The sequence below is a fragment of the Triticum aestivum genome, chromosome 6D, assembly GCF_018294505.1.
Source record: "Triticum aestivum cultivar Chinese Spring chromosome 6D, IWGSC CS RefSeq v2.1, whole genome shotgun sequence".
NCBI lineage: Eukaryota > Viridiplantae > Streptophyta > Magnoliopsida > Poales > Poaceae > Triticum > Triticum aestivum.
Window position 1 is genome coordinate 175,491,614 of NC_057811.1, and position 26,384 is coordinate 175,517,997.

The following is a 26,384-nucleotide window of genomic DNA, read 5'->3' on the forward strand; positions in this document are numbered from 1 at the left end:
AACGCATACACGCATACCCTATCCCTATGAGCACCTCTGAAAGACTGAGCTGGCATATCATAATCCTGAAATAAATTCAGGAATAAATGCGAGCACCAGAATTTGAGGGCCTCTTTGATTCGCAGGATTGTCAAAATGAAGGAATAGGAAAAATACAGGAATATGATGGCATGTCCCATAGTATCCTACAGGATTTGAAAGAATGTTTGATAGCGCAGGAAAAACAAAGAAATTCTATAAAGAGGTTTGAGTGGATGAAAATTTTCCTCTAAAATGTAGTATAAATGGATCCTATGGAAAAATTCCTAAGGCTGCCAATCCTATGAATCAAACAAACATCACAGAAAAAATTCCTAAGGGTTCAAATCCTCCAAAAATCCTATGCAATTCCTTTGAATCAAAAGAGCCCTGAATCCTGGTGGGCTGGGGATACCATAATCACTCTAACCATCCAACGTTGGTTCGCGCGAAGCACACAACTAATAGAACCTTTTCCGATAAGAGTGCTAGGCTAGTAGGCTCCACAGAAACCTCATGATCCTCCCATTTCATAATGTAATGCCTATAATTTGTTTTCAAAAGTCAAACTATCTAAAGTTTGACCATGTTTATACACAAAAAAATGTACATTAGAAACACTAAATGCATATCATTGGATATATCATCAGCTATATTTTCATATTGTATATGTTTGAAATTGAATATATAAATTTTTTTCTCTATAAACTCGGTCAAAGTTTGACTAATTTGATTTTTTAGAAAATTTATACACACTATTATGGAACGGAGGCAGTATAAATCGACATAGTAAAACATGACACATGCAGAGTGTGCTTGCACCAACTGGAAATCTTTATTTAGGAGTGTAGCTGCCAAACCTAGTTTCAATGTCTGACGGGACACTTATCGAACGGGAACAAATTATGTACAGAAATAATCGAAAAAAAAACCCTAAAACATGTGCAGAAATATAAAAAAATCGTTACCATGGACGCACCCGGTACGCAACACGTGGCATGCTAGGGCGCCTTCCGCGGTGCCCGCTGCGGCTGCCCCGAAGGGTACCCGTCCGTTAGTTAATCCCGAATTCCCCTCTGCCTTCCCTCATCCCTCAGAAATCAGAATCATCAGAAAGAAAAAACGCGATTCCCCTCTGCCGTCTCCCGCCCGCGATTCCCCCCTCTGCCCGTTATTACTCGCCGCAGCCGCCTGCCTCGACGCCCACTCGCCGTTGCCGGACGCCCAGAAGGCCAGGAGCCACCTGCGGCCAGTCCGCCCCGCCCAGCCCCGTCCGGCCAACAGCGGCACCATCGCGCTCGGCAGGCGGCAGCAACCAGCAGTGCTGCCCGGCGGCCGGCGGCAGTGTGCAGGCGTGCAGCAGCCAGCGCACAGACCTTTGTCTTCAGTACGCACTGCCCAACCCCCGTTCCCCAATTTCATCATTACTCGTTAGGGTTATTGTCTTTATAATTATATATATTGAGAAAACATTGCCCCTGTGTATGGAATATTCGTTGTCTGTGCCCAATCCCCGTTGGCATGGCATACTTGCTGTCAATTTTCTTTAGCGGTGGACCACCCGTTCCAAAATCCTAGACCCTTCACTGCCCGTAACAATGGTAATAAGGGCACAATATGTGATGCTATTGCTGGGAGTGTCGTACCTTGCTGATTAGTTTTTATTGTGACTGAATTTGTTGGGAAGATAACCCTGTAAGGCTGTAATGCCTTGATGGCCTTTATTTATTTGACTTGTTCTCAAGTACCGATGACACCATATTTTTATTCTAATATTTAGTATTATGGTGTTGTTCTCTTGTTCGCTTCTACGATAAACACAGCAAGAAATTACAAAGAAGTTAAACATCAAACAACTACAGCCCAAGGGCATTTGGCATTAGACTTTTCATTTAGAGAACTCATAAATAAAGTACGCGGAGGGGACAGAAGCCGAAAAGAACCAGACTGCAGTTTCTCAGGGTCTTCTTTCCATCACTGAATCTGTAGGGTAGCTAAGCTTAAGCCGTTTCTGGAGAAGCTCCAGCGTAAAGAACCGTGCCCTAATTTCCTTTCTCCTTTTCGTCTGTGCAGTTTATTTATGGTGCTTATTTCCCACCTCAGTTAAATGGGACAAGGGGAGAAAGATTCAGCTGATAACTTGGTCTCTCCATCTGATGATAGGAATGAGCTGCAAGTGGAAGGTACGTGCATTGAATTTGTCAGAGCACATATCTGCAAAGCAGAATAACTGGATGCATATTTATTCTCATCCAAAATAATGCAAATGAAATCAGTAAATTGGAAATCCAGATCTTCAATGGAAAAATATTTATTTGCAGACTTTATATCTCCATGGTTAGGAAACAGAAGTTCCTGAGTCTAATAATAAAATAATTTTTTGTCTGTCTGATATCATTTATGACATTATACCTTATTAGCTGATGAACATTTTGTTTTTCCCATGTTATAGTTTTGCTCTCCTATTATCTTGCAACATAATACCAGCCTTTTCTCGTTCACCTAGCACCTTGCATCTCTGTATAGCTTTTCTAGCAAAGGGACACTTGTCTATCTTATACTACGTATTTGATTCCATCCATAAATCAATTTTCCCTCCTATGCTCTGAGTTCCAGTATTGATAAGAATTCGAGTTCTTATTATTCTTATATGTTATGGTATGAATATGCCATACCAATTCGTTATCTTTGGATGATGGATGAGATTCCATGGATAGAGAGCCAGTTCTAATAGACTTATGGAACTTTCCCATTCAGCCATGGATGCTTAACCAATTTTGGGTTGGGCGCTTTAACCATTCAGCCATGGATGCTTAACAGGGATCATCGTACATCGTAAATAACCAATTTTCATATAGAAAGACATATCATAGAAAAATGAAATCGTTTTTTTTAAACAATCGGAAATATTTCGAGATGGCAAATATTCGGAGATGACTATGAAAACACCTCTCTGGATCCTCCAATTGAAAGATAGATTGGGAGGGATCAAGAATCCTAATTCTCGCTATTTGGAATTGATCCAATTCTATTGAGTCTGATTCATAGTTATCATTTCTCTTTAGCAAAGAATGACCTTGGTTATCAAAGTATTGAACAACCGGGATCCATTTACTTATGATACCTAGTTGGCATTGATAAGAATGACCTAGTGAATTATGAGTTTAATAGATCGTTCTTCCTCTCTGCTCCATGTATTCAGTCAAGGAATCAAAACACGGTGCACATGTCTGATGTAATAGTAGAGGCCTTCTCTCTGCTCCATGTATTTGGTCAAGGAATCAAAACACCTTGTTCATGATATTTGTTACTCTTACAGATCTACGTGTGAAGGAAAGATGCTTTGAGCAGAGAGAAGCTCTTCCTGGGGAGCCTCGCTGTGTTATATGTGGTCGATACGGGGAATATATATGTGATCAGACTGATGATGATATCTGTAGTGTGGAATGCAAGACTGCTCTTCTTGCTAGAATTGCTGCTGAAACAAAGATACCAGTAAAAGCACCAGCACGCGTAAAAGTTCCGTTTGGTGATGAGAGCTTCTGTGTCCGAGACAATAATTTTCCCGATATACCGAGTTTGCATGCCAGCCAGATTGCTTCACTGAGAAAAAAACTTGACATTTGTGTCAAGGGTGAGGCAATTCCTGATCCAATCATGTGTTTCTCTTCCTGTGGTCTTCCTGAGAAGCTTGTGCACAATCTTGATGCTGCAGGGTATACCATGCCTACTCCGGTGCAGATGCAAGTCATCCCTGCATCAATAAGTAATAGAAGCCTACTTGTCTCTGCAGATACTGGTTCAGGGAAAACAGCTTCTTTTCTAGTTCCTATAATTGCACATTGTTCACGGAGAGAGCTGCAGCAATCTGAAAGCAAGCGTGGGCCCTTGGCTATAGTCCTTGCTCCAACTAGGGAGCTATGCCTACAGGTGGAGGATCAAGCAAAAGTTCTTGGAAAGGGTTTACCATTTAAAACTGCTCTAGTTGTTGGTGGAGATCCCTTGGCTCAGCAAATATATAGAATTGAAAATGGTGTCGAGTTAATTGTGGGCACCCCAGGAAGACTAATTGATCTTCTGATGAAACACAATGTTGACCTTACAGATGTGTCTGTGTTTGTTCTGGATGAAGTGGACTGCCTGCTAGAGAGAGGATTCAGAGATCAGGCCATGCAGATCTTTCGTGCACTCTCATGTCCACAGGTTATGATGTTTTCAGCAACAATACATCCAGAAATTGAGAAATTGTCAAACTCACTGTTGAACAACATGATACATATTTCTTGTGGGAACCCAGGTAAACCAAACAAATCAGTTAGACAAGTGGTAATTTGGGTGGAGTCTAAGCAGAAGAAGCAGAAGATTTTCGAGATAATAAAAAGTAAGCAGCACTTTAAACCTCCTGCTGTTGTATTTGTGAGTTCTAGAGTTGGTGCCGATCTCTTGTCTGAAGCCATTACTGCTGCTACTGGGTTGGAGGTTATTTCTATTCATGGCGAGAAAACAATGAAAGAGAGAAGAGAAAGATTGAGACGGTTTCTCACAGGTGAAGTATCTGTTGTTGTTTGTACAGGGGTCTTGGGACGTGGAATGGATCTTGTGAAAGTACATCAAGTGATTTTGTTTGACATGCCAAATTCCATTGATGAATATATTCACCAAGTTGGAAGAGCGTCTCGGATGGGTAAGGAGGGCGTGGCTATTGTCTTTGTGAATGAGGAAGATAGGAAACTTTTTGGAGAGCTTGCTCAGGTTCTGAAGACTGCAGGAGCTCCAATTCCTCGAGAACTCTCTAATTCAAAATTCACCAGCAGTGTTTCTCTTGGCACTGACAGGAAGAGAAAACTGAGTTCTCGGGCACATTCTTGACCAGTACGCATAACAGAGAGGTGGTCAATCTTCTTAATATGACAACTACATGTGCTACCGGTTATATTGCTTTGTTGTTTGATAGCTGAGGTTAAAGTTTTGTAGGAAGACAGTGCTTGTTGTGCATCCATCTTCGTGTGGATAGGCCGGATATCGGAATTTGTAACTCCTGAAATATATGGCAACTTCCTTGACAGCTTTACCAATGAGTCTAAATACGATTCTTCAGGCCATGTGTCTGGAATCAATTTATGCAGAAAATGTAAACAAGCTACCTTATGTGTAGTTTTATCAAAATGTTGGTCAAACACACATGGTGCAGTTGACTTAAATAATGGTATGATTTGTATTTTCCTTGATTCATTTGTTCAATGTTACACTGATGGTTTCCTGGTTCTTAATTGTTTTCTTTGTGATTCTGGATTATCTGAATTAGGGAAGCCTGGATAGGATTTTAATTGTGAAACCACTGAATGATGAATACTCAAATAAGTATAGTGATTTGAGGTTCAATAATTAATATTGCTTGTGAACAATTCCATAAGAGTAGTGAGCTTTTCTTTTTGGGCAAACGGTAGTGAGGGTAGTAAACCTATACCACTATGGATAGTTGATAGGTGAAGCATCAATGCACAATTTAATGGTCCATTTTGTTAATAGCGAAGCACAATACTGGGACCATTGTTCTGTGGTATTTAGACCTACTTCTAGTGGCAGATTTGATCCTATACTCTAGTGACTGTCCTTGTTCCTTGCAAAGGTATGAAATGGTTTGTAAACTGTGTATGGCTTGTTGCTGACCAAATATGCTGTTTTAACCTGAAATTTATCCATTTGACTAGAAGTAACTGTTCAAATAAATGTTCATACTACATTTTTCTCACATCTTACTCAGACCCTTACTGAGAATATCCATTATTTTGTTTACTTTCTTTTTCTAACTGCATATTTGATACATGTTTAGGAAACATATATTTGTTTCCTTTACTGGGAAAATGTTCGCTAGCGCAATAGTTCAACTACAGTAGTGAACCAGCCGTATAAACAAAATTAGTGTAACCACAAGTAGTATGGCATTCTCTATAAACATCCTTCCACAAGCACATCAATATGTCCTGCCATGGCATCTTTTTACAACTGCAGTGTGGTTCCATTTCAACTACTACAATAACTGACTACACTTTTTTTTATTTTAAACAAACTGTCTGATTTTAACGATTCCCATTTAAGTGGACCACTGGCAATTCTTAATCATGCAAATACAAATTATGCTTTATTTTCTATCTATGCTGCTCCATTCGACCGAAAAAGGCTTTCGCCCAGCTTTATATATAAAGCAACAACCGAGCATTACAACACGACACGGCAAGATACAATGGTGCTGAGGATGGTAGCCCCCTGCCTGGGCGGGCCTCTCCCACCCAAGGCACTGGCGGCGGCTGGGAGTGGACCCCTCGCCTCCTGCGCCGGTCGCTGATGAAGGAGCTTTGCCTCCCTGGTTGGCAAGACCACTCCTGCGCTGTCGCCGCCATGAGAAGTTGCGCCACCAAGACCGGCCAGACCACCACGGCAACCCTCCATGGCCAGGTCTGCGCAGGGCAAGCCGGCAAGACCACTCGAGTCGTCAGGAGGGGCGGCACGGGGGTCGGGGGAGATGGGGAAAGAATTCTCAGCGTGTTTGGCAGCCTGAGGGAAAGGGATTGGGAGTTTACAGAAGGGAGTTTGTCTAGGGATTAGGCTTGAGAAGTAGATTTTTAGTCCAAATCCCCTGTTTGGTGTGTGGTGTGAATTTGGAGGAAGCTTCATCCCACCTGAATTAACAGGGGGAGACTAGGGAAGAGATGCGTGGGAATTAGCCTGTTTAGTTACCTTTCCCCTTCCTCAATTCCCTTGCCCCCAACCAAACAATGGATTATATGCCTCATACCCCTTAAAATCTCATTCCATGTCACTAATTCCCACCAACCAAACACGCTGTCTATATCCTTCCATTCAACAACTTATTCTGACAATTCTATCATGTGGAAACATAATAGACACTCGAATCATATGTATGGTTAATCTGATTTAAACCATAATATGTAGATCTAGCATATGAAAATATAACGATCAGAAAGTAAGTAACTTAATGTGATATGCTTTACAATCTTCATTAAAATGACATCACTGATTTGTTTGAATAGTATTGAAGCAAAGTGTAGAGTTAATGTCGGAGGACCATCACAGCTATCTTGCTGGCCATATTTAATTCATGCTTTTGCAACATGGGAGTTCTTTGACCTGCTAATGTGGTACTAGAAATTATGGAACACATGATACTGGACAATTTAGGGTAGTCATATACTCTTCTGAATAATGAGACATATTACCTAACTATTTCACTTGCCCTTTGTCTTTTTCAAAATTAGATTTACTATGTGTTTGCCGTGTTATAATTTCTTAGTACTTGGATGTGCGTAACTTATTTATTGAACTTATAGGACGACAGAGTGGTCGGAATTAGTCACCAAATTCACCCTGTGATACACATACATGTTAAAGTCCACGACTGTAAATATATACCTTTAGTAATTAGCAATTAGTATATGGCACTTCGCAACCTTGTACATAAAAGATGGAAAAGACCAACATAGGATATAGATCTCTTTAGAGCTGTCCCTGTAGAGCAGGATCCTTTGATGTTGTTTATTCTGTTATTGTGCATCAAGAGTGAAGAGGTGTGTAGTGATGCTACGTGGTAGCTTGCGGCAAAGGGTCGAAGAATGACTTCGAAATGATACTAGATGCACATTACTGCAAAAGTTGGCTGAAGTCTGGAGGAGCAGGTGGAGAAAGCTTTTGGTTGTTGCTTGAAGGATCCCCTTGAGGATGCGAATTGTGGCAGTAAGAGCATCTCCAGCCGTTCGGCCTCCCAGGGCGCCCAAAAAGAGCCCCCTGGGGGCGAGCCGGTGCTAGATTGGCGCGTGGGGGCGACCTAGCTCCCAGTCGTCGGCCCACCGGTCGCCCCGGGTTCGGCGATGTTGCGTACAAAATATATGCAAACTCGGCGACTTTTGCACGAACTCGGCGAAACTTCATTGAAATTTGTACAGAAAACATGCAAACTACGCCTAAACTACGCCAAACTACGCCTAGCCGCCACCGCCGCGGCCGCCGTCGCCGTCGTCTACATGCCGAGAAGCCTGTAGAAGCGGGTGTAGTCGCCGCCTTCGCCGTCGTCGTCGTCGCGTGGCTGGCTTGGGCCGGCGCCGTCCCTGCTGCAGCCTTGGCCAGGGTCGCCGAGGCGCGGTGGCGCGCTGGACGGCCCGACGAGGAGTCGAGGACGATGACGCCGCTCTCCTCGCGCCAGCGGTGCCGGGCCTGGAGCTCCGTGTACGCCCGGCGCTGGCGGCGGACCTGCTCCCGGACGTAGTCCTCCTTCGCCCACTTGAGGGCGGACTCGTTGTCGGGGGCTGCCATCTCGACGTGCTTCGGCTCCACCGGGAGCAGCCCCGGCTCGGGCTTCAGCCGGACCAGGCGGAGGGAGCGCCTCCCCGGAGCCGGACCAGGCGGGGAGGGCCGGGCACCCTCGTTGATGACAGGGCGCCGCTGCGGGTGCGGCGCCTGACCAGCGTCTCCTCCGGCTCGGGCTTGACGGGGCGGAGCGCGGCCGGCGTGCCGGAGCCCGACGACGAGGACAACACCGGCTCCATCCGCCGCGGCGTCCAGGAGCTACCACGGCGGCGAGAGAAGGGCGGCCGCGTCGGGTACTCGAGGCGCGGCACGTTGCCGGTCTCGATGTGGTCGAGGACGGCCTCGAGGGTGCGGCCTGGCACGCCCCACCACTCGCGCCGCCCGTCGGCGTTGAGGCGGCCGCGCGGGATGACGCCGTTGGTGGCGGCGATCTGCTCCTTGCGGCGACGTTGGAAATACGAGGTCCAGAGGTGGTGGCTGTCGGCGGCGTAGCACGGCTCGTTCCGCTGCTCCTCCGTCATGGACGAGCGGATGCGGGTGATCTCGGCCCGCCGCGCCGCCCCTTCGGGCACTGGTGGCACCGGGACGCCGCCGGCGCTCAGCCTCCACGTCCCCGGCACCCGCATGTCCGGGGGCGCCGGGTACTCGGCCTCGTAGATCAGGCGCGCCTCCGGCTCTTGGAGGTGGCGGTGGCCGAAGCCGTTGGCCGTCGCGCCGTCGCTTGGGTACCTCCTCGGCCATCTTTCTCGTCGGCGGGAAGAAGGGGAGTGTTGCTATCTACGCCGGAGAGGGGGGAAAACGAGAGCTGTGGCGTCCACCGGCGGGGAGGTCGCCTTTTATAGCCATAGCGGGGCGGCGACGGGCTGCATGCCGGGCAACGCGTGGCTAGACGCACGCGCCGCCCGTGAGGCATCAATGGCTTCGCATTGATTCCCGCGGGAACCGAGGCGATGAGGGCGACGAAGCGGCGTCTCGCTGACTCGGCGGGCCCATCCGCTTTCGCGCCAAAACCGCTCGCCCCGGCGCCCCCGGGCGCCCCCCAACGCGTCGGGTTCGGCCTGGGTCCGCCGGCGCCAGTTTCGGCGCAAACCGGCGAAAATCGGGCTCCTGGGGGCGTGACTGGACCGATTTTTGGGCGCCGGCGTGGAAAAAACGCCTGGGAAGGGCCTGTTGGGGGCGCGGCTGGAGATGCTCTAATGGTGGACGAGTTCGGGAATTTTGAAGGCCAGCAGTACTACATCTGCTGACGTGCGAGTAAGACATGGTAGGTGAAAAGACAGTCAGTCTCCATTCAAACATTTCCATCTTTATATAGGGTATGGACAGGGACATGATAAAGAAAGTACTCAACTTAGCTATCTTAAGAACCCAAACTTGTGTAATGCCATTTATTGGACGCGGAGGAATTGATCCTGAGCTCATATGCTCCCGCATAAACAGTAAAACCGAAAAAATATCGAAAAAAATTCAAAAATTTCTAATTTTTTTTGGGAGAAACATTGACAAAAGTTCTAAGTGCCTGCAAAAATTCGTCGTGAAATCACATTCCTAGAAGGCATGGCAAAAAAAAACAAAAACAGTACTCTGAAAAAGCTACTTTCAAAAGCATTTTGAAGCACTGAATTTGTTTTTTTTGCCACGCCTTACAGGAATGTGATTTCATGATGAATTTTTGCAGGCACTTAGAACTTTTGTCAATGTTTCTCTCAAATTTTTTTTGGAATTTTTGGAATTTTTTTGATATTTTTTCAATTTTACTGTTCATGCGGGAGCATATGAGCTCGGGATCAAAAGATGACTTTCGCATTTATTCCCTGACCTAGTAGCTCAGCATTTAGAAACTAGGTTGACAGCGTTTTTTCCATCTGTGTTATTGTTTTCTCCTTTTCTGATAAAATTGTTTATAATGACCGCCCAACTAACTGACCGGGCCCTTAAGCATGCCTGCTCTGTACCAACCTCTAACTCAACCATGAAGCTGATATTTGTTTGTCATTTCTCCGTATTCTGAAGTCTGGAAAGACAAAGAAGGAATGTGAGGACCTTGCTCGTCGTTCTTGATGTGTCTATCTTTTCTTTTCACACCCATAAACTCTTTTGACTTGCCAATGTTGAGTTAGCATCCGATCTAACAAGCTCTGACCATTAAGTTTCTTCTAGTTCTGTATTTGCTAAGTCGGCAAGAGTTGCTCATTTTGGGCTTACCATGATGGATGGTCATCATCACTGGTACGTAAACTATTTTCACGAACTCACCTTATATGATGGCCTTCTCTTTAGTGCATAATTGACATGAGCTGTATCTGTCTAGTGACTATGTTCTATTTGTTTGATTATTAGTTGAAGCTCCAAGGCTGCTATCAGTTGTTCCTAGTCTGAAGGCAAAGGATCTGCTGGTCATTATAGCATGGGCTCATCCTAGCTAACCTAACATGATTGATTAATTGTCACTTATTGTGCATTGCATTTCCTCATTGAATGAGGAGAAGTACGACTCTCAAGGTCTTTTTGTACACCTGTCCTCCAATAATTTTTCTATGGTCCATTCTTGGGTTGATCATTCACACCCTTAAGACTTCTTTGGTCTGGGAGAGTTCTAGGTGGATTTCTTAGGATTTAGTTCGAAAAATGCATACTCATACATCTACGTTGCTGAGCATGTGATTGCATGATGTGGACTTGTTGACAACATTGCTAACATAAACTGGCAGAAGGGAGCTTCCTGACAAAATACCCTTCTCATGTCAAAAACATTTCACCTCCCTTGTTTTGAAGGAAATTCCTGACGAGTGCAGATGATGGAATTGTGTGCTAGCTGAGGCACAATGCCAAGTTGTAGGCTTCGATCGATACCTTATTTTTTCGCAAACAATTTTTTATCCTTTTTTTTGACTGAGTTGCATTGGTGCTTGGCTGCTTGCTGGTTTGTCTTATATCCCTTATAAATGTTTTTCCTCACAATAAATGCATACACATATCGCATCAATACAAGAAAATGGTTGGTGCTTTCTTCTGTATACATAAACCTCTAGAGCCCATGGTCCTTAGAAATGATTGTCGTAATATCACCTTCATCATGTTATTTAGATTTCTCTTAAGAGTCCAAGTTTGGAGTCTGAAGTTGAACGAAGGCATGAGGTAACACAAAACCACATTCTATTTATTTCCTTTATATATACTACATAACTGATATTGATGTGTATAATAAAGTATCTTGACGGTGACTGTATGTAATAACAAATATAAGTACATATAGCTGCACACAATTGCAAACTTATGCTTTTTGTAACTTGGATTGAGTAATAGACGTATATCTATCTTCCTGAAACAACCTGAACTGCTTGCGTACCAACCAGTCTACGGGATCCTGATCTCGGATGGCGACGTTGCGATGCTGTTTCGTCCATGCTTTTTCAGACGATGAAGCTACCTTCTTCTCCATGCGATGGCGAAGCTGGACCGCTACTGCTCAGCAGCTCCTCGATCATCTGCAGCGTGAGCCTCTCCTCGTCATCCATTGTACTCGCCGGTGAAGAAGCCGTGGTTGCTGACACTGTGGACTGCGCTGCCTTCGCATCGCCGGATGGCCCGGCCCCTTTGTTGAGCTCCACGGTCATGACCCAGTTGGAGTCGGCGCGGGCCCCTGCACGCTTCTGCCAGACGCCAATGTGGGACTTCTCGGTGTCAAGGCGAAGGCAGGTCAGGGACGGAGACGGCGCCTTGCAGCACTTGCGAAGCTTGGCACTGAGAACCTGGGACAGGTTGCTCGTCGAGGAGGAGGAGCTGCCGCCACGGACGTCCCGGGTTGCAGCTGGGGCAGGATCGCCGGTGCTGCTCCTCTGCACGGGGAAGTTGGTCTTGGCATTGCGGCCGCTCATCAGAACGGCGGCCTCGTCGTACGCCCGTGCAGCCTCTTCAGCGGTTTCAAAGGTACCAAGCCAGACCCTCCTTTTACTTCATTCACAAAGACACGCATGCAGTTTGTTAGAATCTTGTAAACGGATCGACGAAGAAACCACTGATCTTTAGAGGAAAGTTAGAGGGAATCGAGGGAAGCTAGAAAGGAGGGGAGGGGCTTACAGGAGGGGGTGTCTGATCTCAGAGACCCAGGAGCCCCAGTGGCGCTGCCTGACTCCACGAAACTTCTTCTTGGGTTGCACCATTTGTTCTGCCTGCCTGTCTTTCACAGACGAGGGAACGAGCCTCTGAGTCCGCCAAGGTGTTGTGGGGGGTGAGGAGAAGAGCTCTGGTCCGAGTGATGAATATAAGCTGCCCAGCCTGTACTTGCCTCTGCACTGCCGTGTTAAATGTGGTTAGATGCGTAGGTAGTCAAATAGTACGCGGCACAGTGTCACACGCCCCCCCTCACAGAAGAGAGTGTGCTCGGTCTAGTTTTCACTGGCCATCATTGGAAGGCAGTGTATACACCGGAGAGCATGGGTGCCTTGCTGCTGGGGTCACTTACCAGTACCAGCACCAGTCTACTCCCTCCGTCCGGGTTTATTGGGCCCGAGAGCCAAATAGCTGAGTCCGTTCTTATAAGGCCCGCTTCATTAAATCATTTGCTTTTTCTATGGCTACTAATGCATAGGCCTCTCGGATTGGTCATGCATGCATGCTGCAGGCACCCACGCATGCTTTCCCTCCGGTAATTAGTGCATGCATGCGATTAAGCCGAATTAAATGGATGCGAGAAACCATGCGTCCATGCGCGCGATTGGTCCTGCATGCTAAACGAAGCATCTGCCAATAAACCGTAGGATTTAATGCCTAAATTTATGTGCTCAATTACTATACTGCCTTGGTCCTGCCGATTTGGTCTGTAGGCCCAATAAACCCGGACGGAGGGAGTAACTGCAAAGACTGGTATGTCAAGACTTCTGTTTGGATTGTCAATGTTAAGCTTCATGCACTAGCCAACGCAACCAAAAGTTCGAACTGATGGAAAGGGCTAGTGCAGTCCACATATAATGTAACACCCCCTCTCACGTGTGACGGGGAAGACAAGTCAACACGTGCAACCGGAAGAGAGCGACGGAGCGCGAAACTCACGTATGACTCAAGAGGCCTATACGTGGACACAAAGGGGGGCAACAGCAATTTTTAGATAAATTGCGCGAACCAGGACTTGAACTCAAGACCTTAGCTCTGATACCATGTTAAGCTTCATGCACTAGCCAACGCAACCAAAAGTCCGAACTGATGGAAAGGGCTAGTGCAGTCCACATATAATGTAACAGTCAATATGGTAAGACTTGTGTTGGGAAACCAGCGTTTTCGGGATATTTTGTGCTTTGTGTGCGATGGCCTCTTGGAGGCTCTTTTGCTTCATTTGGAACCCCTCTTCATCTTTCAACACCCAGTCTTGTTTGAGCCATGGAATGTGCAACAAAATGTTGCTTTTAAGCTAGTGTAGATTACTTTTAGACCTGATAGAGCGGTTTTGAGTAAGACTTGCTGGGGAGCTGTCAAGCTTCCCTTTGCTGCGATATTTTTGGCTCTGGGATCGCTTCCTTGGAGCTGGTTCGCATTTAAGCCTGTCCAAGGTTAGCTCCATGTACAGCCTGGTGATGACGATGGTGCGTGCTCATGTTTCCTTTGCTTGATGGAGAATTTAAAAGTTATATCTTCTGACATATTGTTGACTGCTGTGTTATGATCGTCGTGCTTGGTTGCAAGACTTCCCAAATTTCATCAAAGTTTTCCACCTGTGAATTATGTGATTTTCCGATCTTTTTTCACGCAGTCTGAAAGTTCATGGCAGTGACTTCAGATTTGTAAACATCTTGCTGCTCTTAACACTACCATCCATAAATCTGCTCAAATGGGATAGATGCCCTGACAATGCACGGCAAGGGTAGTACTAACTAGGCCGTGGACATCCCTACGCAGTCTGGTGATATCGACATTTAAGTGTCCAACAGTTGGTCTGCAATAATTGCCATATTTCACCAGGCAACTGCCCCGATTTCATTTTATTTTGTGCGTGGAAGTGAATCGGATTTGCTTGCTGGAGTCCGTTACCCCTGTCGACCCAGTTAATGAGGAGCAGGTATGTGCAGGCTCCACAGACATCTGTGTCAGGTTTTGCTGGATAGGAAGCTTCTGTGTCCGATCTATTCTTCTGACACTGTCTGCACTGCACGCAACCTTTTCCTCATGGCAAGTACATGCAGCACACCAGTTCAAACTGGCAGCAGTACATCAAGTCAGGAAATAGGACCATTTCACAATGTACTAGTGCCTCTTTAGAAATCTTTGGAGTTTTGGATCTCGACTGGTCAAACCAAAAACTCCTTAAATTCGAGTGTTAATATGTGTGTACTTGTTTAAATTGATCACAAGTGAAATAGTATCTCGTTAGATTTCTTATACTAGAAGTAAAAATGATATTTTTTTGTGCTTTTGCACTGTGGAGTTTCATGAGTAGCCAGTATTTCTTTGTCTCGTTGCACATATTACGAATGCATTTGTTGGCTTGATTTTGGCTGAGATGGTGGATGGATGAATATGTGGAATGGTCTGAGGGACAATATGTGGCCAGACCGGGTTGCCAAATCATCATTTTCTGGTAGAACTCGAGGACCTTAGCGGGATACCGGACCGGAGTCTGGCTGGCCGGCGTCAATTATTTCTCATTGTGTCTCACGATACTAGCTCAATTGCATTGTGTGCAAGGAAGAAAAACACGGTTAAAATGATCGGATAACTATCAAGGTGCATACTGCATATGGATATGCCAATGTGCAGCGCCTCGTTATTATCTGCATCACACTATAATGTCCCACTGAAATATAGGTTTTGCTTTGGAAAGCCTGCACCCAAAACCTCCCTGTATTTGGTAACTAACGTGAATACATGTATGACAAAACTTAACTATCAAAGTTACGAGAGTGACATGTGATGCAAGAGTTTTGGATAGCAATTTGCGGCAACTAATTGATATCCTGGGGAGTAATTTGAGATGTCACTAGTCTTCACATTATCATCAGACCCTATTAAGTACAGTAGTTGGATGCTTTCCAGTTTTACATTTGGCATTGATCTCGCTGCTCATCCAACCTGGATGCAATTAGGGGACATGTGTTGCGTGTATGTAGTACTCTTTGATTCAAAGGGAATTCTACATATTGGGGGATTTCACTGTTTGATTTATCTGATTGAAACCACTGAAGCTTTTACCATGGACATTTTGCATGTTATTCTAAAGAAATTTCTGCTGTTTCGGTTACATCTACGGCAAACACTTGATGCTCCTACCTCTGTTTTCTACTTTTCTCTATATACAGGGTGGCGAAATCACTTCTATTACATATTCATGCGTTTGCAATTTCTATAGTGTTTAATTAACATACCTTTTCTATTCAAGTGCTTTTGGTTGCATGTTCTTGAAAAAGCTCAAAATGATTTGGATCTGAACATCAGATTGCTGATCGGCGAAGAAAATTGCAAGGGCAAGCCCTGGTATGATATAAAGGCAGTTGTGCATTATTAGTATATAATATTGCGATCGATGACGTTTTTTCTTGTAAGGACAAAGTTGCCCAAAGGACAAATCTGAGGGACAAGGCATTAAAGCTGGCCTTAATTAAGCACTCTCTTATTTTTATGACGAGTCCAACGTACGGCGGCTTTCTCTTTCTCGTGCATGCATGGATCAACCGTACATATATGCGCAAAAATATGTTTACTAGGTGGCAAAAATATGCAAAAAATTGTCTTAGGTACATGGCAAATTTTAAAAAAATGTACTCCCTCCGTTCCCAAATATAAGTCTTTTTAGAGATTCCAACAAGGGACTACACATAGAGCAAAATGAGTGAATCTACACTCTAAAATATGTCTATATACATTCGTATGTTGTAGTCCATTTGAAACCTCTAAAAAGACTTATATTTAGGAACGGAGGGAGTAGATGGCAGTTGTTTTTGCACTTGGTACAAATGGTCATGACTGCATTTGTTTTGATTTATTTTTCAACGATTTTTAGACACCAAACTACAAGGAAAATTTATTTCCGTGCATCATTCCAAATTTGTCATGTGTCTATGACTAATCTATTTTTACACACCATGGCAATTTTTTCAATTCAAGTATTGCAATTTTATTAATTACACCATGATAGTTCTATGACAAATCTATTTTACACGCCATGGCAATCTTATTATTCAGACCATAGCATGGCAGTTTCATTATTTTGACCATGTCAATTTTATTAATTAGACCATGATAATTTTATTGTAGGTTGCATGGCAATTTAATTTTTTATATCATGGCATTTTTGCTATGTATATCATGGATTTTTTTTCTCAAATTTGCCATGATTTTTGAGAAATACCTCCCCGCACCTCCTATTTTGCCACGTGGCTATTACAAAATTTTCACAATTTGCCAGGATTTTTAGGAAACACATTGTTTTTTTTAAATTGCCATGCGATCATTGATACATTTGCATGTTTTGCCATGTTTCTACTTAAAATATTTTCTTTTCAATTTTTGAAGTGTGGTTACTTTCATTTCATTTTCTATGCTACATTTTGTTGTTTTTAATATGGCAATTTTTTTAATACTTGAATCTTGAAAATGGCAAAACATTTTAGAGCATGACAATTTTTGTTATTTTAGAGCATGAAAATTTCGTCTGCAGTTTTATTGTGAACATCATTGTAATTTTGTGTTGTTTAGCTATTATATAAGAAACGAGGTCCTACATCATGGCAAATCTTTTTTTTTTTGGTACAAGGTAATGCTGGTTGGGCCTGAAGGCCTAGCAAAGGGCTTGCCTGGCCGTTTAGTTCGCGCGGGGCGGCTTCTGGTAGCGGACGAAGACGTTCACGGGGAAGGCCTCTTGTAGCGAACCAATCATTCGCTCGAGGCTCGTTCCAGTGCTGACATTCCGTGGATATTCGCGCCCAGCCTGCTATGGGGCGAACACACGCTGTAGTAGAATCTCATTCACGCTTTCCGTCCTCTCCTTCTATTTTACGTAAAAAGGATTAACCCTGAAGTAACATGACCTCTCCTGGCGGGGTTGTCGCATCCGCCTCTCCTGCCGGCTCGAGCAGCTGAATGGTGGTACTGGTACTGGTCCTCCCTCCGTCGTCAATATTGCAGGTAACCAGGAACCGGCGGGGCAAAAAACCGGGAACCGAGCGTGTGCCGCCTCTCACCGGCTCACCGCCGTCGGAAGAAGAAAGCCGTCAACTGTCATCTGCCAGTGCGTCTGCATGCGTTTTCTCCAGCAACGACCAGACCAAACTATGGCGAGCTCCATAACTGAAAACGAGTACGTACAGGGATCGACTAGTCGAGCCGCACATCGGAGTCATCGACGAAGTCTCCGTGGACAAATGTTAATGGTCGATCGTACGTAGCATCCATGCACGTACGATAGCTCCAGCCGAACGCAATATCTCAGCTGTCCATTTCCAGACTAGAGGAGGCGGCCGAAAACCCCATCTTATACGTACGTACGTACCGCGAGCAGTACGTTAATTGCGTAGCAGGATAGATGGACCAGTAGTGGCTAGACAGCAGTACGTGCACAGTGACATAGCGATGTTCACCCATTAAAACATGGTATGCGTCGATCGGCCATTAAGCGCTCTAAGCTCCATCAGTTAGCTTGTCGGCGTCATCATCTCTGATCAGAGAGAGAGAGAGAGAGAGAGAGAGAGAGAGAGAGAGAGAGAGAGAGAGAGAGAACGCGCGCATCCAATGAAACAATTTATGAGCTTGTGAGGCGGTCGGCCGTTTTCTCGATTCCATCGATGATGCTGATTGCATGCAAAGAGAGAGACGCGAGCACTTCCTACAATACAATCAGGCGTCAAGTTCTTTAATTAGACTAAACACACACACTCTCTCTCTGTGTGTGCACTGCGTGGTACAAGGTCAGCATCAGCTAATGCCGACTGTCTCATGGAGGAAAACGACCATGCACCTGATCACGACAGATTCTTAAATTACATGTACACGTGTAAATGTGTAATGTCACCGTGCGTACGTATGCTGGCTAGTAGCTAGCTTCAATTCACCCAATCAATACAATGCAACGGTCATTGGGTGGTTTACGTACAAATACTATTTTTTTGCTTATTTTGATGATCCCTGATACGGAAAAGATAAAAAGAGTCTAGAAATTGTTAAATTTATATATATGACTCTAGAAGAAGAATATGCGCTTCAAAGCATGTACAACCAGAGTTGGTAAATCCATACGTCCGTGGACGTGCTCATTTACAACCGGAGTTAGGAAATCCGGGCCCCTATACGTCCACGGACAACACCGGGTAGGTCCTCATTTGTCCTTCCAGACAACCACACTCCAAATATGTCAATCTTCATATCCAAGCAAATCCCCGCAGGTCCATCATATAACACAAACTCATCATCAATCCGACGATACAAAATAAACACAATTCAACAACTTATACATTTCAAAATAAAATTCAAGAATTCATACACAGATATGCGATACACAAATGATTCAAACACCTTCATTGTTGTGGTCGTTGATGTTCTTCTTGTCAGGACCCCGATCCTAAGTCACACCGATCTAGCATGTAACACATCATATCACTTTGCGGCCTCACGCACGGTATTCCCACGGGTGCCAACTTACCTGGCCCGGGACCGTTTGCGGAGAGGTCGAAGAAGACGAGGGCGACGTCCTGTACATCTGGCTCGACGAGGTGACGACGTTGGCCGCGGGAAGCTTGAACGGCGGCGACGGTTGCTCTCGGGTGGCTGCGTAATAGAGAGCTAGAGGAGAGGGAGAGAGAAGAGAGTAGCGGGAAGAGGCAGAGGAGAATCCAACGCATCTCCTGGGCGTCGAGATAGGCTCGGGGAAGGCCCCCTACTCTGGAAGCAGGAGGTGGCGCTCCTCTGCTACGCTGCGGGCACGCAGCTACTCCTACTGGCAAAGGTAGGAGAAGCTCGGCCGTGGGCTGGGCTGCCAGGTGGACTGGCCAGGTGAGTCCTTCTCTCTCTCTCTCTCTCTCTCTCTCTCTCTCTCTCTCTTCTAATTCAGTTTCAGTTTTCTATTTTTCCTATTATGTTTTGATTTAGTTCAAAGACCAAACCATTTTCATAAATCCTGAAATTTAATATGGGGGCTAAATGGATATTCCCAGAGCCCCCCCAGAAAGTTTCAGAATTATTTGAGCATGTAAAATTATTTATAGCATTTAAATGCCCCAATTCAAATACATATGATTTAATTCAAAAATCCAGGATGACCTAGAAAAATGCGCACCATTTTTGTCAAAGGTTCTAGACCAATACAAAAGTGATGAACATTTATGAAGGGCATTTTGGGTTCATTGAAAAGATTTAATTTTGACCCTAGTTGAATTTCATTTGCCGCTGGGGTTGAACATCCCCATTTCAGCTTTAATTGAAAATTAACATGATGCAAGATGCTCACTGATGCAACTAATTACAACCAACATTCTAGGGCTGTGACAACTCACCCCCACTAAACAAGAATCTCGTCCCGAGATTCAAGACGTGCGGTAAGAAGACAGAGGGGACACAAGGCTAACACGATCTTCATGAACCAATTGCCCTCCTCGAAGATGTTGATCCATTGCTCCAATTGATCTTGACGTCTTGCTTTCGAGATCTTCATCCAACATGATGACGACAGAAGGAAACTCTACAGGAAACGATCTCCTCGAAGATCGAGCACTCAAGATCAACTCATGGAGTGAGACGTTAGAACATCTCTCGAGTTGAGACACAAAACAAACATCTAGAGGAATGGAGTGAAACAGATGACGAAGGTTCACTTGGTAGGCAACAATTCCACGCTTGAATAAGGTGGAGCATGAATTTCAAAGTAGCAAGGAGATAATTGCCATGATTCCGTAACGTGACACCTTAGGGAAGGTGACTCTTAGAATTATTCCCTTAAGTGGCAAAAAGAATTACGTTTCATACAAAGATCATTGAAACTCTTTATACCAGCCTAAGGCAATCACAATCGATCATTTGAAGGAGTTCGAAAGAATGACATACTCGGACTAGAATGGATGATGTGGACTACCTTGTTGAAGACAACGCAATGGATGACTTTTGCTTATCATCGGAAATGGATGGGATCCATGATAAGTCCACTTTTGAAGATGATCCTGGATAACAATTGCTGTGATGGGCAGCCCATGGAAAATGGCACAATGGCAGTGTAAGCTGGGAACAAAATGCAAATGTTGGGAATGTTCCAACCATCATATCTGCCTGAGATTCAGATCCGATTGGGGATAGGATACTTCAGACTCAGCATGTCGAAAAAGAAGGTTTGCAACGCAAATCGACAAGATGATGTTGCAAGATTCTCGGGAAATGAACTACAATAGAAAGCTCCAAAACATGAGTTGGTTCTGCTACACACATGTGAACACGCTGTCCAAGACAAGCATGACCACATAGTAGTCTTATAATAAAACACTACCGAGTTCTGGTTGGGAACCACCATCGAGGATAATGGAATCTTGTACAAATCCGTCTGGTACCTTCAGGACTAGCACTTAGAACTTATTATCTTTGAACAAATCAACCAGTGGCTTGGGGTGCTAGGGAATACGTATGAAGTGGAGGTAATTAATCTACCAAACCATAGAATACTTCGCACGTATGCATGACTGATTTGGGATGATTCCAGGGGAAACAAAACAAACCTTTCTCAAATTCATGGCGGCAACTTACACCTAATGCACGTGAACTTGGAGAAAGTCACTTCTTTCACCAAAACATATACCTCATGAGCGGAACACGAAGGCAATGCTTACAAAGTTTCCAACACTAGCTCAATGTTCAACATGAATCATGGAGGAGACAAGATACTGCTGATGGTCTCAACAACAACTCATCGGAATTTCCATATCACTGGAATTCCACCATTATGTGAACAATGTGATAGTATTGGTCAGACCCAAAGATATAATGGTGTATGCTCGAGGAAACAACCACGAGTAAGACAACATTACAAACATCATTGGTTCTGATTTGATTTGACGATAGCCCGTTCTCAAATCAAAGACTGGATAAGACAATAGCTCCAACAATTGATCACGAGGAGTAATTGATGAGGATATTATCTTTCTACAACACATACACACAAGATATCCCTTGAAATAAACTAAGTCAGACAAGCTTTTATCTTCCAACTCTCCAAGTTGTTGTCTAGATTAGCCAACTAGCTCAGGGGTATCCAACACAGATTCTTGGAGAAGGGGTGGTTTATAAGAAAACCAACTTGATCGCGAGCTCAACATAACGGTCAGGGTACAACCTGGTGATACTTCCGAGAGGATATTCATAAAATCACGAACCACCGATATGTTACTAAACTCGAGAACAATCTTGCTTTTCAGGGCAAGATGATATGATCAAAAGAGCGAGAGATTGACACAATCCTAACTCATTGATCGAAGAGTGCACCAGGAAATATGGACTAGGTAGCACAATCATTCTTAGGATGATGACTCAATAACCAGCACGCTAAGAATAAGAGTATTGTCCATTAACTACCAAGCAACGGAGTTGCTAGGAGTATTGATTTCACACATCATGGTTCACTTGTCAGTATTCTGGTTGCAATAACACAGGGACCGAGGAATGAAGAACGATGGCAAGAAGTATCACTTCGTCAAGAATTCATAAGACGTGGTGCAATTCTCATGACAATCCTGACATAAAAGGGGTAATACTCCAGGATAGAACAGAACAGAAGTTGGATTGGCATTTTGATCTGCGGAATACAACTGCTTGACCCAATCCTAGAAATGGACAAGGTACTGGAGTTTGTTTCTCCTAGTCATTCCGGAATAGAATGGCTTGACGGACCACAAGAATAATAGGCATCGATGAACACGATAGCACACATACTCTTGACTATCAATTGATAGATGAAGGTCGGAATATAACTGAAGGGGACAACTCAGAGAACATATGATTATTTGAGTTGTGGATGCATAGATTAGCATGTCGAACGAGTTCAACATTTTTCTCCCGGATAACCCATGCAGAAAGGTAGAACTGGCAGAGTCACAACATAGAATCGATAACTCATCAAGAGCACTCTAGTTGTGATCTTTCGGTTCAACGAGGAACTTCTGCCATAAGTAGTTCATGGTATTTGGAAGAGGAAAATACCACGGACCTCGAGGAATATCGCAAAGGTTACTAATATCCTAAAGGTACGAGCAACACTATCAACACGAGGTAAGTAGAGTGAATCTTGGGCCTAAGAACCCAGAAATAGAAGGCCTACTAACTAAATGGCATCACGGGATGCTTTCGAGAATGGTGGCCAGAATCATCACACTGGGAACACAAAACATGGCTATATTACTAGGTGACTCCCTAAAACACCTAGGGTCATAATAATAGCTCCAACATATATGTCGAGGCAATAGAGTAACTCAACTCACTGATTAGTGTGGTTGAACTGGCCCAAAGGAACATCGAGAATGGAAAGAAGGAATTTGCAAATGCATCAGACTATTTAGAAACTTGGGATGACTCGGACAGCATAACGGCTGTAAATGCTCAAAAAGATTTGAGACATCCTGCAAAATGGTGGCATCACCACTCAACATCACAATATCAAGGTTCTGAGACCAACTGTCAACACACAAAAGTAGTAGGAACTGAACTGAGGCATGAAACCACCAATCCTTTAAGTCTACGGATTAGTAACACGTGATCCTGGTAGAAAGATGAGAAGCCTAATTCCTTAACCCCGTAGGAAAGATAGGATGACTCGGATCAGAAGGGCATAAGGTAAAGGAGTAAAAAGAGCCTTACGTTCCTTCCCACAATCAGTTCCCCTATATATAACTAAAGCATTTCTAGACTCGACTTCGACCAGTTTGGCTTGGTAATCCTACAGGTAGTCAGGCTCTGATACCAAAGCTGTCAGGACCCCGATCCTAAGTCACACCGATCTAGCATGTAACACATCATATCACTTTGCGGCCTCATGCACGGTATTCCCACGGGTGCCACCTTACCTGGCCCGAGATCGTTTGCGGAGAGGTCGAAGAAGACGAGGGCGACGTCCTGTACATCTGGCTCGACGAGGTGACGACGTTGGCCGCGGGAAGCTTGAACGGCGGCGACGGTTGCTCTCGGGTGGCTGCGTAATAGAGAGCTAGAGGAGAGGGAGAGAGCAGAGAGTAGCGGGAAGAGGCAGAGGAGAATCCAGCGCATCTCCTGGGCGTCGAGATAGGCTCGGGGAAGGCCCCCTACTCTGGAAGCAGGAGGTGGCGCTCCTCTGCTACGCTGCAGACACGTAGCTGCTCCTACTGGCAAAGGTAGGAGAAGCTCATCCGTGGGCTCGGCTGCCAGGTGGACTGGCCAGGTGAGCTGGCCCAGGTGAGTCCTTCTCTCTCTCTCTCTCTCTCTCTCTCTCTCTTTTCTAATTTTCCGTTTTCTATTTTTGATATTATGTTTTGATTTAGTTCAAAGACCAAACCATTTTCATAAATCCTGAAACTTAATATGGGGGCTAAATGGGTATTTCCAGAGCCCCCCCCCCAGAAATTTTCAGAATTATTTGAGCATGTAAAATTATTTATAGCATTTAAATGCCCCAATTCAAATACATATGATTTAATTCAAAAATCCAGGATGACCTAGAAAAATGTGCACCATTTTTGTCAGAGGTTCTAGACCAATGCAAAAGTGATGGACATTTATGAAGGGCATTTTGGGTTCATTGAAAAGATTTAATTTGACCCTAGTTGAATTTCATTTGCTGCTGGGGTTGAACATCCCCATTTCAGCTTTAATTGAAAATTAACATGATGCAAGATGCTCACTGATGCAACTAATTACAACCAACATTCTAGGGCTGTGACACTTCTTCATAACGATCAACCATTTTTCGTCTTTGTTACCCAAGAGACGTGTCCTGCATCATGATCCTTGACTCCTCTGTCTCTCTCGCTAGGCTTAACTTCTCTCTCTCTCAAGCTCAATTTCGTCCAATGTCACCGTCTTTTCATGTTCCCATGTTGCAATCTTGTCTTACCTCTCCAATTCTATTTTGTCTTGCTCCATGTTCAACCTCTCCCGGTCGAACCCCACCTTCTCCTTTTGCACATCTATGAAGATCTTGTACCTGTCCTCCTTGACCAACTTGGCGGGAAAATGCCCGTCCAAGTGACGGACACATTTTGCTTGCTGCGCCATCACGCGCGATCCTGTCCTTCTCCCACTTGTTTACCATGGCCTACCGGTTCCTCTTTGGCATGGTGGCTTGTATGCCCACCCCATCATTTTCCTCTTCTTCGTCATACAATCCAATTGATTGATTGGAGCTAGACCCATCATTTTTCTTCATCTTCTTGGTGCCATTTTGGATGTCCTCAAGAACAGTTTGTCACTTTGGTTTCCCATTTTGTCTCATCCAACAATGGGACAAAGTGAATGGCTTATTCTCGGTTTGTTGTTACAAAGCGGCCGCCAAAGCTGCATGACTTTGAACTCCGACGCCCCTTTGGTTTCGGCCAATCGCTTGTTTTGAGGAAACCAACAAACTTGCTCACGGTCTCTTGGATGGTGGACCATCTATGTTGGAGAGAGCACACACCACTTCACTAATGATTGGTTGCCGTGTTTTTTCTCATGAATAAGTTTGTGAATTTTTCCCAATATTTGATGCCTTTTTTGCTTTGTTTCACATAACGGATCCATGCTAGTGTTCAACCAACTTTCAGACAACAAAACATATTCAAACTGTGTGAATGACAAACCTCTTGGCTTCACTACCTTCTTTTTAGTGTGTGATGTTTGCCCGACTTCAAACATAGGGGAGTTGGTATTCCCATGTCAAATTGCAAAGGCTCTTGACCATTATTTGGTCCTACAATATGCATCACAATTAAACTATCATCATAAAAGTTTGATTGAATGGTATGTGCAAGAAATGAATCAATCAATGCAAATGTCATAGGGGGAGAGAATGTACCGGGTCTTGTTGGGGCAAAACATTGAACAACATGTAGGAATGCCTGGCACCGGCCGTGCCCGATCTTGTCCGGTACCTTTGGAGTTGCAACGAGGCGGCCATCGTGGCGCTAGCGTCTTCCGGAAAGCTATTCGGGATGCCCACACACTGGGAGGCCAGAACCAAGTCAAGGTCTACCGGTGATTTCTTTTTCTCTGCGACCACGATGGACGGATCGGTCGGCGTCACTAGAATGCTCATGCCAAAGTCCATATCGTCATCAATAGCCATCTCTACGCCGGCCCTCTCCACAACTACCTTACTCTTGCGTTGCTTTTGGCGGCGCTCCCTCCGGACGACGTTCTTCGCCTGGCAACTAACCAGCATGAGTGAGATCCCCACTGATTCCGTCAAGGCATCATCCATGCCGACGGTAGCGGACAAGGTAATCAACGACAAAATCAATGATGGCGTACAAGGATGACGGTGTGTACGCTGAACTAGCAAGGAGTTAGCTGTGCGGAGGAGGGAAATGGAGGATAGCCGTGGGAGGAGTGCGGTCGAAGTGGTGGACTAGTCAATCTGGAGCAGATTTTGGAAGGATATGGTTTGTCGGAACCGACGTGGCGGGCGTATCCGAGTGTCCCCATATTCACTCCAGATATGGATCGGATATGTGGAGTGCTGGTCAGCCCAGAAGTTTGGGCCGAGTTTGCCCGATCCGGTTGGGTGGCAATTTTCTGTCCAGTCAGTGACCTGGCAGGCCGCCCGCAAGTTTGGGACAGGTATGGGGGCTCTGGTTGTAGATGCTCTTATGACTCCTCGCATGGGACAACCGCTGCATCAGATGTTCCACTCGCCGTCGACTGTCGGACCCTTCTTGCCGACCCCCTTCGCCACCGAGCTGGCGCCCCTTCCTCATGGCTGCGCTCCACGGGGGCACTGCGGTTGCCGACCAGGACCAGGGGCGGCCATGGCCTCAGGAGCAATCCACTCGTCGTCGAGGTCGATGCTGTCCACGAGGGCGCTATAGTTGATACGTCTCCGATGTATCTATAATTTTTTATTTTTCCATGCTATTGTAGTA

General features: G+C 45.0%; 2 protein-coding genes across 3 annotated transcripts; one reads left to right on the plus strand and one right to left on the minus strand.

Annotated features, from left to right (window-relative positions):
- Positions 1-1,098: 1,098 nt before the first annotated feature.
- On the plus strand, positions 1,099-5,246 carry LOC123144363 (DEAD-box ATP-dependent RNA helicase 41). Of its 2 annotated transcripts, XM_044563468.1 has the most exons (4): positions 1,099-1,405; positions 2,092-2,201; positions 3,338-4,399; positions 4,592-5,246. In XM_044563468.1, exons 2-4 carry the CDS (start codon positions 2,126-2,128, stop codon positions 4,885-4,887), a joined length of 1,434 nt encoding a protein of 477 aa, XP_044419403.1. In that variant the 5' UTR covers positions 1,099-1,405; positions 2,092-2,125; the 3' UTR covers positions 4,888-5,246. The 2 variants fall into 2 exon arrangements, with proteins under 2 accessions (XP_044419403.1, XP_044419402.1); XM_044563467.1 differs by having other exon boundaries at positions 3,338-5,246.
- Positions 5,247-11,479: 6,233 nt separating this feature from the next.
- On the minus strand, positions 11,480-12,691 carry LOC123141402 (ethylene-responsive transcription factor WIN1). The gene is made up of 2 exons (XM_044560561.1): positions 12,421-12,691; positions 11,480-12,294 (listed from the first exon to the last, which is right to left on the minus strand). The coding sequence occupies exons 1-2, from the start codon at positions 12,501-12,503 to the stop codon at positions 11,754-11,756; spliced, it is 624 nt and encodes a 207-aa protein (XP_044416496.1). The 5' UTR covers positions 12,504-12,691; the 3' UTR covers positions 11,480-11,753.
- Between the last annotated feature and the right edge of the window lie 13,693 nt (positions 12,692-26,384).

What these genes read in the sequence shown, in the direction of transcription:
- LOC123144363 (XM_044563467.1), top strand. Translation starts at nt 2,126, where the DNA reads ATGGGACAAGGGGAGAAAGATTCAGCTGATAACTTGGTCTCTCCATCT. An exon ending in GAATGAGCTGCAAGTGGAAG is followed by an intron (nt 2,202 to 3,337) that starts GTACGTGCATTG and finishes TTACTCTTACAG; the next exon opens with ATCTACGTGTGAAGGAAAGA.
- LOC123141402 (XM_044560561.1), bottom strand. Translation starts at nt 12,503, where the DNA reads ATGGTGCAACCCAAGAAGAAGTTTCGTGGAGTCAGGCAGCGCCACTGG. An exon ending in GAGATCAGACACCCCCTCCT is followed by an intron (nt 12,295 to 12,420) that starts GTAAGCCCCTCC and finishes TTGTGAATGAAG; the next exon opens with TAAAAGGAGGGTCTGGCTTG.